The sequence below is a fragment of the Gouania willdenowi genome, chromosome 13, assembly GCF_900634775.1.
Source record: "Gouania willdenowi chromosome 13, fGouWil2.1, whole genome shotgun sequence".
Taxonomy (NCBI): domain Eukaryota; kingdom Metazoa; phylum Chordata; class Actinopteri; order Blenniiformes; family Gobiesocidae; genus Gouania; species Gouania willdenowi.
In genome coordinates, this window is record NC_041056.1 from 18621430 (window position 1) to 18641159 (window position 19730).

At 38.7% G+C, this 19730-nt stretch overlaps 1 protein-coding gene across 1 annotated transcript in view; it reads right to left on the reverse strand.

Moving 5' to 3' along the window:
- LOC114474355 (lissencephaly-1 homolog) overlaps positions 1-19730 on the reverse strand; it is a 32293-nt gene that overhangs the window by 11850 nt on the left and 713 nt on the right. The window contains exons 2-3 of the mRNA XM_028464607.1: positions 11808-12130; positions 1882-1966 (exon numbers count right to left, since the gene is read on the reverse strand). Of these exons, the coding sequence (XP_028320408.1) occupies positions 1882-1966; positions 11808-11839 (117 nt within the window). The 5' untranslated portion in view covers positions 11840-12130. The remainder of the gene's footprint in view (positions 1-1881; positions 1967-11807; positions 12131-19730) is intronic.

The following is a 19730-nucleotide window of genomic DNA, read 5'->3' on the forward strand; positions in this document are numbered from 1 at the left end:
ATTTCGTAGAGATGAGTGATATTTCTTTAATTTCTGATGAAAGATAGGGATGTTTTTAATTTTGAAAGAAATCCAGAATCTGTATATTGATCTGGATCCCCTCCAAATTTTAATGGACTCTTCCACAGCGTAAGTTCTATCTTTGGTTAAAGTACTTTTGACATAATCCTGCTAACAGACACCGATTAAGATATTACCACCTTGGCAGAGGTATACATAATTGAGACATTTGGAAGAGCCAAATAAAACTTAATTTTTATAAAATATTCAATAAACACTATAAACAAAAATACAAATTTAAAAATATTACATACATTATTGGATATTGCCATATTCTGTAAAAATACAACAATTGTGATGGTCCTTTGTGTTTATTCCTGCCTACAGGATGCCACAAACTAGCAAAGCATCAAAAACCCACACTGACAGGGATCAGAGTGTGGGCTTCAGTGAAGGAGAAAATTAAAATTGTGCTTCACTTTAATGGCATTGGTCCGAAAGACGGCAGATCTGGAGAGTTTCAGGCTGTATCAATATTATACCTTTATTTAATGCTTTTCAATAAGGAGGCGATAAAACCGGCACACTAGTACACTATAAGGTGTAAACAAAGGAAGACAAAACCGTGTTGTAATGTACTGCTGATAAAGAGAAGTAAAATTGGAAAACAATGAAGAGAGGCCCCCAGTTTGGTCAAGTCTGCTGCCATCTTATCTGCCATCTGCCAGGACACTAGTGCATACAAAGACACATGCACACACAATATGACAAGTGCCAGACATCATCACTGCCTGCCAGCATACTGGCAGTGTGCACCTGTGTGGGTTTTACTTGCAAAAAGGTTTCTTCATTTTCTCACAAGACTAAAAGAAAAATCTAAACGGTGACCTTTATTAAGAATTCCAAATCATGGACACAGCCTGGCACAGCAAAGCCCAGCTTTCTACTTAAAAGGATCAAAAGAGCAGCAGTGGGAAATATTTTTATCACACACTAAACAATATCAAATTGCATTTACATGCATGTAAAAAGTGCAGACAACTAATGTCTACCAAGAAAATGAGAGTGAAAACCACTTGCTTTCCTGGTCCTGCAAAGCTGTGAGAGTCCCTGAAAGCAAACATCCAATGGGGTGCAAAGGATCCACAGAGCTATTCATCCATTATTCAGCCTAAATCAGAAGGGCGGCTGCATAAAGAACGAGTTCAAGACCAACGCTTGAAGCCACACAGGAGAGAAGGTAAATAATTTTATATAAAAATCCTTTCTGAAGCTTCTGAATAAAATCGATATGTGACAACTGCAACAACACCTCGCATCCAATGCTTTGATTTTTCTTGAATTTGTCAAAAAATATCCCACCTCTTCCCCCACAAAAAATGAAAAAAAATATATATTAATAAAATGTTCTGTTTGTACTATAATTGGAAATGTAATGCAACTTGAAGAGAAATGCAATGCCAAGCATAGCTAAGTGTTATTTATTTTACAACAAATCATTTAAAATGACTTATTACAGAAAAATACAGTAACTAATTTCCAGACTAAACTGTCTAATATTCAAATAATAAAAACTCATCACATACCAAAAATGAATAAGGCATAAGAGGTTAAAAAGGGCCAGCTGGTGCCATAACGTGAATATAACAAATATAAAAACAACCCTCACACTGCTTGACAGAGGCATTCAGAAAAGACGCCTAATCAAACAGCATTTTAATTGGGATCAGGTGCTGCTGGTCACACTCATTAACAAGTTGACTTAAGGGTGAAATTAAGTGGAAATCAAGGCATATTGTTGGCATTAACAGGTCTGATTGTGTGTGTGTGTGTGTGTGTGTGTGTGTTATGTTTAAGTGTGTCCAATTTTAATATACTTACATTATCCAATTCTGCCTCCTTCTTGAAAGTGGTATATGCCTCTTCATATCCATTGGAACGTAGATAATCGGCTATAGCTCGATTTCTGAAACAGACAGAGGGGGTGTAATTAGCTCTCCTGATTAGCAGACCAGGTGCTAACAACAACATAACGTGGGTAACAGAGCTGCATTCAACAGCGTAAAACAAAGGATGGAAATGTACACATGGTGAAAATGGGCCAGACGAATCTCACATGCTTTTCACACATTCCCCAGTCTGTTCCATTAAAGCAGTCCAACATATTCTAGCAACAAACACAGCTCCTACTTTTACAAGTAGCTTTTATCTCATCTATCTTACACAAATGGAGACCGCATCCGTCTTGTTTCTCTGGACAAATAATGGGAAAGGATCATTCCCTGTGGTTAATTTACAGGGGAAATGAGAGCCAGTGTACATCACACCATCACTGAGTTGACTCAGAGGAAAAAGAAGAGCAGAGAAAAGCTAGTGGACTCGACTCCTTTAACCACAGATATTTTACTGTAGCATACCTCCAGTTAATCTCCTGTTGAGTCTACTGACAAACACGAGCAGATGACAAGATTTCAGAAAGCCAACACAGGTGAGGGGGTGGGGGGAGGTGTGGCAGACAGACTATTTTAAATATGTGAAAAGAGATCATCAGATAGGATGTACAATGCCAGACAACTCTACCTCACTCTTTGTTTTTATCATGCGCTGCCATAAGAAAACCCACAAGCATGATCACACTAAACACACACACACTCACACCACACAGACACGTTGGTTGAAAACTGACGCTTCAGCAGCAGCTCTTTGCCATTTAATTAGGTTCACGTTAAGATCTCCCAAGAGAGGAGGCTTCTACTTGCCTTCCAATTACGTTCTTGTTTGACTCCAGACAAGAACATATAATATTTTTTGAATGTATCTTATTATACACTATTCAGTACCTTCTTTAAATTTAATACAAAATGTGTTTCAGTTTAAGACTGGAATGTAACATCATGGGTAAACCTTAACTTTTAAAATATCAGAAAACAACCAAACTGATGCTACTAGGGGTGTTAAAAAAAAACAATTCGGCGATACATTGCGATATTACGTCGCGCGATTCTCAATTTTTTTTTAATTAAAAAAAAAACCTTTATTATTACTTTTAACCTTCATTTTACCAGGAACGTCTTTTCCACTACAGGAGACATTATAACTGCACAAAGAATTGCACTGAAACCTGGGCATGTTGAACAGCTTGTGTTTTATTAATGAAATCTAAAAATAAAGTACTAACTTTCTGCATTTATTTGTTGTTCTAGGCATATACCTCAGTTAAGCTACACTAAAGTCATGTTGCACTAAAGTCAAAGTTGGTTTAAAAGCCACAGGCAGATTGTATGTTATTTTTTATTTCAAGTTGTTGGCACATGGCATGTTAAAGTCAATGTTTTGAGTGTAAAATATGCCAATATATTTCATACATAATGTTCCCATGAAGGTGTACACATGTACAGATTAGTTGTTTCTTATATTATATATATCTAAAAATCGCAGTAGTCGCCTTATACTTTAATATCGGGATATATCGTATCGTGACCTATGTAACAGGATACGAATCGTATCGCCAGATGCCAGGCAATACACGCCCCTAGATGCTATGTTTTTTTTTACAAAAGCAAATGCATTTTGTTTTTGGTAAAATTTTATGAACTTCAATTCCTGAAACGCCTCATTTTGTAACGAGAATTGTAGTTCATCATGCAAAAACCAAGAAGACAAAAACTGTATAATAAAGGTGTTCTCTTTCAAATATGGTGCATTGGGACCTCTTAATTAAGATCTCAATTAGCCTGCCATACCTATTTGCATTGGAGAAAAAATCTGCACAGCAGCCTGTGAAAGTGCAAGACCCCAGGGAGAACATGCAAACTCCACACACTCAATCCTGGTTAAAAAATTATATAATGCTTTGTTTCAATATATTTGATACCATAAACCCAGCTGAAACACCACCAGCTCTGAAACGAGCAACACGAGAGGATTCATATTCACGTGCTTTCCCATTCAACAAAGTAAACAATGATTACAGACACAGAGGCACTTCACATTGAAAAATATATGGTCCAAATAAAATATACAATAAACAAAAACATTTTAATTACTTGCTCTATTGTAGTTTTCCCAAAAACCATAATCAATACCAAACGTAGCTTTCGAAGAAAAATGTGTATTTTAATTTGAGGCAAAAATCGAGCAGCCCTGGCGAGACAACACAGAATGCATTAATGACCTACTACCGACATGTATTCATATAATCTTTTCCCAGGTTCACAAGGGGTCAAAATTAAAATGAGGAGACGCCATACAAACTGTCAAGCAGGTGCTGCTTTTAAGTGCCAAAGTGAACGGGTGGGGGTGGGACTAACAAGCTGTCTGCCTGTGCCCCCATGTCCTCCTGGTCACAGTGAGACCCCAGTGTCCTTCAGCCCACCTGAATCCCCATAACATCAGAGGCAGACATAATTAGAGTTGAAGGTTAGCAGGAGGTCATCAACTCCTGACAGCAAGCAGCAAGTCTAGAAAACTAAACAGGGAGGGCCAAGCTGTTCCTGGATGTAGAAAGAGGGTGTGTTCACTGCTGAGGGTGCTGAAGCAGAGGAAAAGCTTTCATTTGGTGTGAGTGTGTGGAGTGATGACGTGCTTTTACAACACTGCAGTCCAACGCCCTTCTGAACACCTGCAAATATTCAATCGCGTTCAACACAAGGCAAAGGGGGTCAAGTGTTATGGTTCTCCACCCTCAACATGTATCTGCTGAACCCAAATACATGTTATTATCCATATTGAGATTCCCTATTGACGGGAAAGACTGAAAGATAACATGGTAAAAACGTACATTGTCTACATAACTCAACCTGGCTGGTTTCCATGGTTACATGCTGCCCACAGAGAGATGACGTGAAGCAAGATGGTGATAAAAAAAGGCAGAGGAAGTATTGGCAAAGAAGAAAAATGGTCTGCATGATATTGTTGGAATGGAGATCTGCTCTTTGTTTGGTTCAGTGAAACAACAAATGTTTTATCCCCAATGATATATAACCAATAATATATAACGTCAAACAAACTGTTTTTTAGTATTCAATTCAGAGCGAGATATACGATTATGGGCAATCTGTTCAGCCAATCCCCAGAGTGAAACATCCATGCTCCTACAACTCATAAAGCTGGGAAAGTCTGCACTTTCCTGAGATTAATGACCTCATCTTTCTGAGAGGAATGATGAGTCACCCAGCCAGCCAGCCCGTCTGACGATGACGTCACTTCCTTTCGGTCCCAGATCAATATCAATACTCTCACCTCCTGAGTAAGATTCATTTTTATTGTCTTCACATGCTTGCAAATTGTCTAATGGGTCAATAAATCATGCAGACGCATGCACACGAGTAAAAAAAGAAATAAAGCTCAAAATGAAAATTTTATGTCAGCAGTCGATGACTCAAGAAATCTACTACTACAGTAGCACACACACAATGATGAATTTGAGGTTTTTTTTGGTGAAAAAGCATTTTTCAGCACAATATCAACCACATTTAATGACCTTTTAATTAGTCTGTGTAAAACTGACCTCTCAACAATGCTATAGAAATGCAGTGTTTTCCAAATGGTCCCAGATTTAGTGGGTCATTGAGAGCAAGGCTGTATAGATCTTTCGCTCTTCTACTGGGTAATTTATAATGTATTTGCAGTCATTGTGGTTAAACTTGCAATATTTATATTACAGCATGGGGAACTCATTGAAGTCATGAGGCTAACAAGTGTATCAGATTTCAAATACACCCAGATAAACTTTAATGGACGGTATCTTGCTTGCAATGTGTTGTGCTGTAGTTCTGTTGAGCAACATTCTTATCCGTTTGTCAGGTAACAAAGTAGAGTCCAGTCCAAAGAATTACAGCATAAGTCTTTGAGTAGTTTCTTTTGCAAGGTGTCAGAGCGTTTTGAGACCATATCATGCATTTTCATGGTATTTTTCCATGTTAAATTGTTGGCTGAGGGCCTAGCAGTATGGCTTTAACGTCACTCTCAGAACATAACAGTTGATTCTATTGACCCTATTTTAGGGGCGTCTAAATCCGATATTGATATCGGTCCGATATCAGCCTGAAAACGAATATCGGATTTTATCGGACTGCATCTAAAATCTCCGATGTATATTATATTATATTTATTCAATTGTAGAATACTGTAGATATTATGTTGAAGGTTAAAATATATGTAACCAACTGGTTCATAATAAATGGGTCAGTTTTTCTCATACCTACTTGTGCTGACTATTGTTCTCTGTTTGAGTAACATCACTTGATCAAACCTTTTCTAACATTCCACACTACTAAATAAGTAATAAAAGTATGTATGATTCGTGCTGTTATTGTATCATATCGTATCAGCCAATACTCAAGGCTGAAATATCGACTTCGAATATGATTCGTATTATATTTGTATCGGGACATCCTACCCTATTTAGCATGTTTGGTATAATTTGGGGAACTTTATTAAGCAGTGAAATTATCTAAACAGTCAAAGATGATGAAACGGAAACTAAACGGAAAAGGTTAGACATGGACACGACACAAAAACAAAATTTGGGAAATTTTTAAACTGAAAATCTGAGGCCATAATTATACTAAAGGTTTAGTCATTTTATTGTCTTTAAAAGTCTTTGTAGAGCAGCCAGGAAGGGAAAATAAACAGGTCTTGTGATAAAATCTGTGACACAACAAACTATTTTGCTGCAGCGGCTCTGGTGGCTGAGAACAGAGCTACCAGGTCTGGCCACCATTTTATTACATTTAATATTTCAATTGAATGTACTTGTGCTAAAAGAAGAAAAAATATTGGTATCTACCAAAAAGTTGCTACTGAAATGCAAGATTAGAAAAAAAGATCCTCATTTTACTTCCACTTTAATAAATACTAAAACAAAAAAAAATGGATCATCAGTGTGCAAGTTAAAAAACTAAAAGGTGAAAGTGGAAGACTAAACAGACTAATCAACGGAAAGATGGAAGAAAAACCACAATTTGGGATAACTACACCTGTTGTATTCACCTCCATTGTTGACCTTTATTTGAATTGCAGTTTAATTAAAGAATGGTGGCACAGAAAATACAGTGGTCCATCGTGCCAGTGCATCCATCTGTCAGTCTATGGGCTACATGGGATCCATACTGCTGATAGAGCCCCTGCAGAGGCTGGCAGACCGTTAGCAGGCTTAGCACTGACAGAAGCTGGGGTACACACCATGCAAGGGGACGAGTTGCTTGCCAGTATGAAATCATAAACATCTACACCCCTCCTTCACCAGCAATGCTTTTTACATTCAACAATAAAACCATTGGTCACTCAGTCAGTAATGAATGATACATTCATTGTACATCTAATATACTACACTGGGTCAAAAGATAGGAAATTAAAGCATTTGCAAAACCGGTAAAAGCCTTGAATTCACAAATCTGCCCAATGGCCCTTGCGTCTAACATTTAAATCCTGACCCCAACAGCATTAGAACCTACAAAAACTGTTGCTTTGACTGGAGACATTTGGTGACATCGCTCACACAACGATGCTCTGAGTGACCACTGCACTGCTTCAAGCTACAGAGCTGATAACTTGTTTAGCACTGGCTGCTAACAAGCTATCAGGCTGAGACTGAAAAAGCTACGACTGCAATACAATGTGTCCGATGTTACTTTGCTGTGGAAAACTATAAAATACTATCCTGAAATCATCCATTATTCAATGTTTAATACAGGCAATTAGTTTGGAAGCACTCTTTAGGTGCTTTAGTTCTGGGGGGCTGATTGGGACGGGACAAACGTGCGCAGAGTAACTAATCAAACCAAGTGCGTAAACAGACCCCTTGTAAATGAACCCTGGGTCAATTTTCCCACAGCTGAACTCTGCTGAGGAATTTGGACACTGTCTACAGAATATGGACCCCCTCCCGGTCCATTTTTAACCTGTCTTTTTTGCACCTTTTATATAAATATTTATGTTATAAACAAGTGTGGAGACAACACATTTGATTGATTTGCAAAAATAGAATAGTGGAAGCAAAGACTTACCACAAAATGTACAAAACCAAGTAAACTCAGCAGATGTACATTAGTACTGTAAACCCAGCCCATGCATTATTTTACTGCTAGAGCCCTGAGCAGCACTCCATCGCTGTTATGTCACCATATTTGCAATGAAGGCAGCATGGAAAAAGAACAAAACAAAAAAATCACATGAATCTTCTAATAGTCCAAGATATGGTAGTGACTGAGGGCGGGTTTCTTTGAAAAGGAAAAAGGCATCTGAAAAGCAGACAGCCTTTCTGCTCACGGGTGCCTGCAGGTCTTTCAGGGGAGCTAAGAGTTTGTGTTCTGTGTCTATTTTCATTCCATGCTGGCGGGGACAAGTCCCCTGACCCTGCAAAGAAACAAATGTGCTTTTCTCTGGTTGTTGTGAATACTCTGTGCTATCATGACATATGACTGCGCTTCTGATAAATTGGCACTAATTTAGAAGATTCTGCCCCTGTAAAAATATATTTAGATTTTTGCTGGATAAAGTGCTGAAAATTTAAGGAAAAAACATTTATTAATGCAATCTAAGATTAGAAACTTTTTCTTGACACCACAATAAAGTTACTGTACTACTTCTGACAGCACCAACTAAAACATACAAACAAAGCTGCAAGCAGCAAATGAACGGGCCCTCGCAACCAGACACATGTCGGGACGTGGTGCACATTGAGGTGTGTTGGATGTCGGGGTGTGGCAGAAATTTTCAGGTGTAAAGACGTAGCTGACCTTTTTCAAGAATGAACGACCGAAATTAACTTAAAGCGGAATAAGTGTTTACAAGTTAGAAGAAATAAACCAGCCACCTAATTTGGAGTTATGTTTAATTCGGAATTAAATTTGCATTAGGAATTAAGTGTTTACAAGGTCAGTTTAAGGAGAATTTAACTTTTATTCTGCTTTAAAGAGGAATTAAAGCTCCCATGTAAACGTGGCCACTGTGACTCAAGTGGTCCAATGTCAGTTCTCTGAAAGTGGGGGGAAGAGAGGCATTTGCAGAAGCAAAGAAAAAAAGAAGGGATGAAGTATGTACGGGGTCCCGGCGGCTTCCTCTGAATAGCAAATAGCATAAAAGATTAGGATTCCAATAGTATGCTCCATGCCAACAAACCCCTCCCACTGTACTAATCGCTGAGACACAGAAGCACTGCAAGGAATGCCGAGAACCTTGTCATGTGAATACTGATACAATGACAGTGCAAGACAGCTGTAACAAGATAAAATAAAACAGTGTCCCAATCATGACATTCAGACCTTAAACGTAATGTTCTTAAAATGTAAAGCTTAACACGAGAAGCCTCCATCTCACATGGGATTGTCCTAACTTTTCATGTCATGCATTGGGAATTAATTACTGTGCACACAAGCCAAGGAAAGTCAAAATGTAGGTCCAACCATAATTGCCATTTCTCTTACGCTCCATAAAGCCATTCGAGCATATGTGCAGTTATTTATGTCTATATACCACCTGCCTGCCTGTGCCAGATGTCAAACTTATTCCACACATAATTTTGTTGTTGACAACGATGGAAGGCTGATCTCTACATTTTCTAAAATATATCTTCTGGGTTAAAAATCATGCTTAACCCAGTAAATTCATGCTTTGAGCCTGACGGCACCTCACAAAACTCCAACGTCCTATGGACTCATCTTTTAGGTGATCAAAGAAGAAAAAAAAATCTCACCATTTAAACTGAACCTTGTAGCCAGTACACATCCTATTCATAAAACTACCTACTACATAAGATCTAATGTAACTACTTACTCACAAGAAACAGCTCACAATAAGTCCTTCATCATCCTCATTGATACAGTAAGTTTCACTCGTGTCACCAAGTAGCTTACTGAAACATGAGGATCAGATCAACAGATCTACCCTCGCAAGAACAAGAATCACAATAACAAAAAAGTGTCGGCACTGAATTTGGTACTGTTTTAGGTACCGACCATATTCCTTTGGTACTACCTGGAAGAGATGGTGGTTTCCCATGCAGGACCTGAACACAACACAGAGTCAGTTGCCGACTTAAGTAAACATGGCTGATAGTAAAAATATGGCTCCGCTTTTTAAAATGCAATGCAGACCAAGCACCCACTGAACCCCGATGCAAAAACATGACAGGTGTAAATGTGAGTTTCACTCCGGCACTTGAAAATTATTTAATTTACTCCCCTAAACAGTGTGCTGTGTCGACTACAAGACAGTTTGAGATCAAGCTGCTAAGACAGGAACTTTGTGAGTGAAACCTCCACTTTCCAGGCAAAGCGGCATAATAAAACTCGCTGTTGCTAAAAGCCCCTATTCGCAGGTGCAGAGCGGAGGTGGGGCACACAAACACACACGCTCCTGTTCCACCAACCACCTGAAACTGACAGAAATGTTCGTCATCAAAGAGAAAGTACACGGGAGCACCTCCCTCCACTCTTTAATCATACTCTCCCTTCACCTACACGGGCCGAATAAAAAAATAAAACAAGCTCCTCCACACACACAGCTGCACTTTCACAGCCGGTAGACTCTGGAAGCAGACCGGGCCCAGCCGCATCGCTTCAACCAAGCGACATAGGTTTTCACCTATGTGCACATATGTGAGTGAAACGATTATACTAAAAAGCCCTGTCATGTAAAGCAAACATGTCAGAGAGTCTGTAACGCCTTTGGAGTAAATGATACGGATAAAACTATGCAATCGGGACATCTACAAAAAAATTATGTCATTGATCGGATCTGCAAATTTGCACCATATTTCCATTGGACGTGCAACTGCTGCGTAATCCACTGTCCGTCAATCAGAAGGAAATCCACTCGGTCCTGGTCCTAGATTAATTCAACCATAGATAAGTGGTGAAAGATGCACTGGGGGACACAGCGTGAAATTGATGGAAATATAATGCGCCTGAAACACGGAGTATTGTATTTTAAAAGTAAACCGGATGTTTTATTCTGTTCAATACTTCCTGTCCCACACAAGATTATCTTAGCTGAATTTATACATCGTTGCTCCGGCAACGATGGCTAAAACAGACCGTCTGCGTATCAGCTCTGGAGGGTGCCAGACTGACGAAGTCGTTACACAGCTGTAACGGCCTGCATTCGCGTGCCGTGGAACTTGACATCATATTGACTAGACTAGAATAGAAACTTATCAGCACCGTTGCTGTTATGCAGTAGATATGCATCCAGGGGTAATTACAGCCTATAACACATAATTTTAAACTTTTGATCAGTGGATGAAGAGCCTGTTTAAGTTTGAATACAATTTTCAATTAATTGCCAATTCTATTAGTTAATTAACGTTGAGAAATAATTGAACCTATTGTGATTTATTCCAACTTAAAAATTAATGATGCAATAAAAATTAAATGAGTCCTAGCTGCAACAGTATCCACCAGAAAACAACTAAACTATTTAGTTTACAAAACTACTGCAGGTTTTCTTCCTGTCAAAACTGAACCAGATTTCCTATGATAAGACTGGCATTGTAACTGCAGAACACTGAGCCTTAAGTTAAACCTACAACACAGCCTTGGACGATGCAGAACATAATGTTAAACCTGTTTTTGGATCCTTGACCACTTTTCTAGCATTGACTAAGTAGACATGCTGACTGAGCACTTAAATGTTCCATCCTTTGAAAATTGCAAAGAACTTTCAGGAGAATGTGGTTGAACAGGACATTTGTTCAGCCATGCCAAACACGCCCTATCATAAAAGAACTAGAAAAGACCCCACAAATCACAGCATGTAAATTAGGCATTTAACAACATGCGATAAAAGGTAAGTTGAGGACTTACAGTTCGTCCCGTTGCCGTTGTGACAGCACCATAGTGGCAGGGTAGTGTGGGGGTGGCTGAAGGGGATCAGTTAGTACAAGGTGATTTTTGTTTTGTTTTGTTTTTTACAGCTGCTCCCCTCGGTCAGGAGATGAGCTGCGCTGATCCAGGCAACACTGGTGAGGACGTTTGTAAATTCCAATGGCAGCCAGTTGTTTGGTTCAGACAAAAGCTCAAACTGGGATGAGGGCAATGCAGAATTCTGCCCCCCAACTGGCTGACTCCAGGGAGAAGGAAAAAGGAGAGCCTGCAGAGACCAGTTATCTGCCAAGTTTACACTGCATCTGTGGAGCAAAAGAAAAAGTCTCAATTAGGTATGCATGGCTGATAACATTAAGAGTGGGTGGGGAAAAAGAGCTTCAAACCACAGTGGCTAAGACACCGTTATGTGTAACAAGAAAACACTATTACATTGTCTGTCTCTGAAAATGTGATCAAAATACCACAGTTTTCACACCAGTCAACATACAGTCAACGCAATGTCATTATTAATTAAGTACCCATCAGTTTCTTTTACGTCTATAGTCGGACTTCCTGCTCTCACACTCACCATGTGTGGTATTACCTGTCTGGTCTGAGAGCGCATTTGGTCTTCACCAACAGCAAAAGTCTCTCCATCAGCGCACATAAGAGCTGACCCAAATTCTTTGAGCAACACACTTCTCCCCCAGGGTTGCCAAAAAAAAAGAAACAAACAAAAACAGGACACAGCCAAGAAGGCCAAAGTAACGGCTGATCTCTGGTCAAACTCCGCCTGACGCACTCATCTCATTATCGCATTCACTCTGGTTTGCCTGGACATAAACTACAATAAATTTCTGTTTGCGTCAATATATAAAAAGAAGTTATCAGCACTGGATGTTTACATTTTTTTCAAAAATATTTTGATGTAAATAAGCATACTTAATAGAAAAAAAACCCCCAGAACATTAACGGCAAAGGCAAACAAAGTCCACCATTCTTTTGGGGAAATGGCTGGTACAACATTTTCAGCAGCTACACTAGTGTAAGGCAGCAGATGGACACCATAAACAACACTTAAGCAACTAATTTATCAAACGATGCTTTGTCCTATGGTGTGACTGTGTGAGAGACTGTAAGCGCACTTAACTGTATGCAAGTGTAAACCTGTCACATTATAACAAATAATTTGTCAAATCATAAAAACTCTTTGCAAATCTATACACCAGTTAGGTAGTTGGCAATGTCAACCTGATCCTTTCCTCTAATAACCTCATCAGACCAAGATTTCTGGACTGTTTCATTGTTGTTGTTTTTTTTTTTTTTTTTTTTTTATAAATGGACTGACTTGAGTCCTTCCACTTTGATGGATAAAGAAACTCCAATGTAGCAGATATATGATTGATCAATAGACCTGGCTGTCACAATGTTTAATCTGCACCATTTTTACATTTGTAGATCATTTCAGGATCTAACAATACTACTCTATGAAGATCAGGTTAACCTGCAGCAAACAAAGCTGGCTACAGCTAACCTCTGGACCCTGATGTCATCATCTGAGAGCAGTCCAAATGTCCGCTTACCCAGGACTGCATGTAGACTGCAGTGTGCCAGGACTTGTGGCCTATTATCATCTAGTTCAGGGTCACATAGATATGATGCGTGTATCAATATTGCAATCTGAATTGCTGCCAGCTGTTAACACATGTATAAAAGTCCCATCTCTGAAAATCTCAATTTGGGCTTCGATATCGAGTGAATCTTTTCCATGATCAAATAATTGGGCAAATTGATCGAGCAGAGATTACATATTCTGACTGAAACGAAGGATAAAAGGCTGAAGCAGCAATACATGTACTAATATATGAAGCAGAAATGATACTGCGGACTTAAAACAGATACTTAATTTGCTGACTCAAATGTTATTTGCTGATAAAAAGCTATCCTGAAAATCATCGTCTATAAATGTGCATCTTATTCAGGGTACCAGAGAAGCTTTTTCAGCTTTCACAAAGTGGATGGTGGGCTATTTGTTGGACAGGTTATCAATTAATCAAAAGGTCCAACACACTGAAACAGATTAAACTGGATTTAAAAACAGTAATTAGAAAATGGATGGCTCAAGGTCCTAATTACTAGTACCCCCTCATACAAGAAAGGGAACCAATGAGTGGTCAAGACTCAAGTATGTGCACCAATATATATAAATACTAAAAGCCTGTCAGCAAAGGGGACAGAACTAAAGAATGTAGCAGGTGGTGGAGTGTGAAGTCGTCTTAACATTGCTTCACCCAAATGACAGACATGGTATGCGAGCTACACATTCCATGTTTCTGAGGAACACTGTTGACACACTCATACCACCTTGCTACCTCCAAGTTCACAATTTTCTGCTGGAGTCACTGCATCCCAGACCTCTTTCTAAAGCAAACATATCTGGTTGTTGGAATCTGGAGGACCTTCATTTTGACATGATGGTTGCCTGAGTCTAAGGAATGTTTACTTTAGTTGCATTTGACAGAAACATAGCAACAAAGAAAGTCAAAATATCCAGTATTTAGCCAAAAACCCAATAAACAAAAGTGAGTGAACTTGGACTTTTTTTGCAATGTCAGAACATTGCAAAAAAAAGTCCATCAGTGACTTGTTAAATTTTATTAAAAAATACAAACAAGGGCCTTTTCATATTGCAACAGTTTTTTTTCAGGCAATCATCTTGCCAATCATCAATTATATTATCAATTTCTCACAGAATTATACAACTGTTCCCTGAGCAGCTGAGCAGACCGTTGAATGCTCTGAGACTGTTAATCATCTTTAGGTTCTGTGAAGGCTTGTTCTTGGTAAAACATTTTTAAAAAGCCCTCTACAGGCTATTATTACATAGAACAAAGAATGACACTATCCTCCTGGAATAAAAAAATCAGACTAAAGGCAATACTTTACATAAATACTTTCCTATCTGGTGAAGATCAAAATAACAGAATGAATAAAATCCAAGACAAGAACATCAAGAATCTGTTCACACCTAGATAGATATGTCATGTATTCATACCAATCTAAATAACACAATCAGACATGAGAGGTGTTTCACAGAAGTTTATTATTAAAGAAACCAAAAAACAGCTTTTTTTCTAGGGAAAAGTTGGCAAGCAGAAAACGCTTTTTAAAAATTCTGGCATTGTTGAAATTGCTCCAGGGCATTGACTTCTTGCCAACAAGGATCATCATTACAGCTATCAAAATGAACAGGAGGTGTATGTATGCTGAGTTTGGCAGTTATCATTGACAAAAGAAAAAAAAGAAAACAATTTAAAACAAAACATCCAAACTTTCAAAGCAAGTTGGATGGGCAATAAGGTAGGACGGCATGAGATGTTTGTCATTTAACTAAGTGCATTTAAGTCACAAAATACATGTAGAATTCAAAAGGAATTTGTTGTTATTCCAGAATAAGCTCAAAAAACCAACAAACAAAAAAAATGCACAATGAGTCATTTCTCTTTATCCAATTAGTCAACAAAACTAAATATATTACAGAATTGTCTACTGTGGCCCTGCAGTCAATATTTTTATCAACTGCCAACATCATTATGGAAATGATAAAAAAAAAACACAGAAGGCAAAAAGGGACCTATTATAGTTAAAGGGTTCCTGTAAATGTTAAAGCAATAAAACAATGTGTGCGCATGACAGTGGAGATGAAAAGTTTTAAATGTGGAACAACGTGATCACAGACAGTTGCTCTTTATCTCACACAAACAAGAGCTTCTGTTTTCAGACAGGTTCATGTACTGAGCATTAAAAAAACAACATTTAGATATGTCAGCAAGTATGCTTCTTTTCAACATCTTCCAACCTTCAACACCATATTGTTTACAACACTGTTGTACTTTCACCAAATAAAATCATGTCATTCTATTGTTCAAGCTGCAAGAGCTGACAATACTTACATTTTATTTATTTTTATTTTTTAAGAAATACCATTTTTAATCCGGACCAGAGTGCTGTACTGCATGTACAAAACCTTTTTGTCTGAAAGAGATGCTAAAAATAGAAGCAAGATCAGCCATGTAAGCAACTATTAAATTTCAGCCATTTAAAAAAACATGAGCTTTATCATTTACGAAATAACACTACCAACAATGTCGTAACAGCATTTGAATGTCTGTACAAGAGCCTGAACAAAACAGGATATACATATACCGATATTGAGGGTTTCAAAAAGGTGATATCTGATATATCAACCAATACATTAAATAAGAACATTTAAATGGTAAACAGGATACATACTGTAACTGAACAAAAATTATAATACAAAATATATGATTCATGACAAAGAAGCAAAGCATTACCAAATTAAAATAAGGAACTTTATTTATTAAGACTATCAACATAGACTGTAAAGCTACTAATAAATAAAAAGAGGCAACCTTCTGTAAACTGGATTTCCAGAATAAAATGTAAAAAAAATAAAGTTGATCAAATTGCAAACAGTGAAAATTTGTTATTGTAATAATAAATGCTGATCCAAAAGTGGCAGCTTATGATGCAGAAAGCACAGCACAGAGCCACAGAATTCCCACGCTGAAAAAAGGTTAACACATTACTTAAGTATTGACCAATGTCGATTACTGGAATTAGTCAAATTAGTAGGGCTGGACAATATAGACCTAAACTCATATCTTGATAGTTTTCTCAAAATGGCAATATGTGATATAAATCTCCATATTTTCAATTCAAATAAAGTCTGACCAGAAAGCCATTGTGGGTTAAATTTGCAGATGCAAAATGCCTCAGAGACCTATTTATTAACAGCTGTACAATATGTGCTAATTTAGGCTTTTTCTCCTATAAGAGACAGCATGTGTAAGTGAGTTCTGTATTGTGGATTTTTTGGGGGAGGGTCTGGATTAGGACACACTCAGGAATCCATCTAACTGGACTCCTTAAACAAGTATTTTTATACAAAATAAACTACAAAATGAAAAATATATCAATATAGGGGATATTGTAATTTTCTTTATCGCCAAATATAGAAAACTCAATATATCCTAAATCTCAATATGTTGCCCAGCCCTACGAATTAGTCGACCACACCGCCCCCAAGGGTTCTCACAGCATAGGGGGATAGCTTAGCGAGCGAGAGCCACTGGCACAGACAATATTAAAATGTATAACTCTCTGAGGGCCAAATTTAGTGAAAAAAAGCTAAAAGTTATTTTATTTGTTGATTGGTGAAGGTGATGATGCATGTAGTTAGAGAGTTACTCGTGCTTGGTGTGTATATATACAGTATATATACACACACACATATATATATACTCACACACACTGTATAGACAAGAAATAATATTTTACACACACATGCGGCACAAACCTGTGCGACCACAATGAAGATGATGTCTCTTTAAGCCCAAACACGTTTCAATCAGACGGTATTCACGTCTGTGAGTTAAAAACACGACTAGCAGCTTCGTGTGCGCTACACACCATTAATAAGAGTTTAAACAACCAGTGCATGCCTGGAAGTGCCTTTTGTGACCAAATATGCTACAATTATTACAACGATACCGATTAAAAAAGAAAAAACAGAAAATACCCCCTACATTGCTGAAAACTGAACATAGGGGGCGCTATTGCTATTGCTCCAGGGAGCAAAATTACAATGTTGGAGGCCCCTACGCTCAACAGCGCTGGCAAGTACCCTGCCGCCACCGATTAATCGGTCAAGCTCTAGTGTGTAGTATAGTATTTCCACCTACATCACATTCTGGACAGTAACCCGGATGCGCAGCCATATTGGAGGCACTCTGAGGTAAACACTGCGATGGATAAATGTCCGAAACCACAGAAAAGCTCCTTAAAATGAGTTATGGAGGCAAAGGCATACAGGGAAATACTTGGTCCGCCGGAAAGGGCACAATATTTGGATAAGTTAGGCTTTATTGGTGGTGCAGGTCCATACGAGTTCGCTCCCTCATCTTGGATTAATGACATCTTCTGTCTATTGTCCAGATTTTTGCCTCATAGATCTTGGTTTAGCTTCACTAACTACAATTGCCTCCTTTCCTCTGATAACTTTTGACATTGTTCTCCCTGATTTGTTATAACTTTGGCAGTCTATAAAACTCCAAATGTTTTTTACGGTCTGATCGATTGGTACAGCCAAAAATGCGGCAATAATTCAACCTTTTTGTTTGACGTTCGGGACCTGCTTTGTTTACCTGCTGAGTACCTCCAATAAGGTGCCATCTGGTTTGATGATGCGGTAATGTAATCTTGCCTGCAAGACGGATTCTCCTGGTGTTCACAAATACCAGAATCCATCTTGTGCTGTTCCCGCCTTTGCTTTTCGAAACCGAACCAAAACGATTAGACCCAATCATGAGGCAGTGTTGTGGTTTAGGGCCGGATATCCGGGTGTGACAAAGGTAGAAGCACCTAAGCAAAACTGTCATCTGTGAAGTTGCGGGAAGAGGAACTAGCTTGGCTACCGCTATTAGCATAGCTCCGAATCAAAATAGGAAGACGTTGACGCAGGAGGATGAACGTGTGGAAGCTGCTATAAACTAAGTTTTAAAAGAATCCAGCATTTCCTTTTTGAAAGAGCAACAGCGAGAGGCGTTTTGTGCATTTTCGGACTGTAAAGACGGCAAAGGGGAGCCTTGTTGTTGTATCAGCAACTCTGCGGCGCATGTCGATGACAACACAATTTGTTACCGTGTGATTGGCTAAAACAAATCATGGCGGGCAGACGCTTGGCCCAATCAGCTTCAAGCATTCTGTTCATGTCTCTCCGTGGTTCCGAAAGGATTCGCCAGACACAGATCGATGTGGACAACTCAAGTTAGAGAGAGGGCTGCACATCAATCTGGCTCTTGCCAGGTTAGCGGTAATGATGCGCTGTGAAAACCCTGTGTATAAGAATTTATTTATAAAACAAAAAGCTAGATCAATTATTTACTCTTGATACAGACTCCAGAGGATTTAGTATTACATGTCTGGCCAGCTGAAACCTATCACAGTATCGATTAAATTACTGTTATTCCAATTAATAGTTTCCATTCACTGAAAAGAATCCCAGTTGTAGTTGATGAAATTTGAGACACAAAAATATCAAAAACTGAGTCCCTGAATTGAGAATAAGTACAAAATCCAAATCCATTGACTTACAGACTTTAGGAATATAACAGACAAAGAAGCCGACATTCCCGAGATGAGATATAAATCACTCATCTCTGCCGTGCTCCACCCTTGTTTTCTATCAGTGTGCCAACACAAAGCGATTAGAGCAGGACGAGGATGATCATGGACAGTGACAGTAGAATAAAACTGTACAAACACGTGTTTAGCTTAAATAATGCGCACAACTATTGTCAATCAGAATCGATGTGTGTTAATACAAATAGTGTGCACGTAGTCGGAGCAGAAACCAGTTTTTTGCTGACTAACCTCATTGTCAGTAAACCACCCATTGTGTGCTTTATGTTGCTGACAGTGAGTGAGTTTGTAGTTGTAAATGTTATCACACAGCAGCTAATCTGCTCTACAACTTGGGCTAATGCAGCTAACACCTAGCACAGCTGTAAAACAAACAGCTGAGGGCTAAGCTGAACAACAAACACACCGACACTTCCAGGCTGTGAACCGAGAGTTGATTAAACTGTCACCAACACAGGCTCATGTCTTCCTATCAACTCTGACCGGTTGTCGTCACCTAGAGTTAGCAAAGTTAGCTCCCGAGCACTGTAGGCACAGAGTCAGCGAGAAATGAACTCTATGGCGTCACTTCAACATGAACACACACACACACAGCGACTTCACCAACAACAGGCAAGTTAAACAACATAGACACACTAAAGACGACCGGTGTTGTTTGCCAGGAAACACGAATAAACTCCGCTGACAGGCTACCTGCTG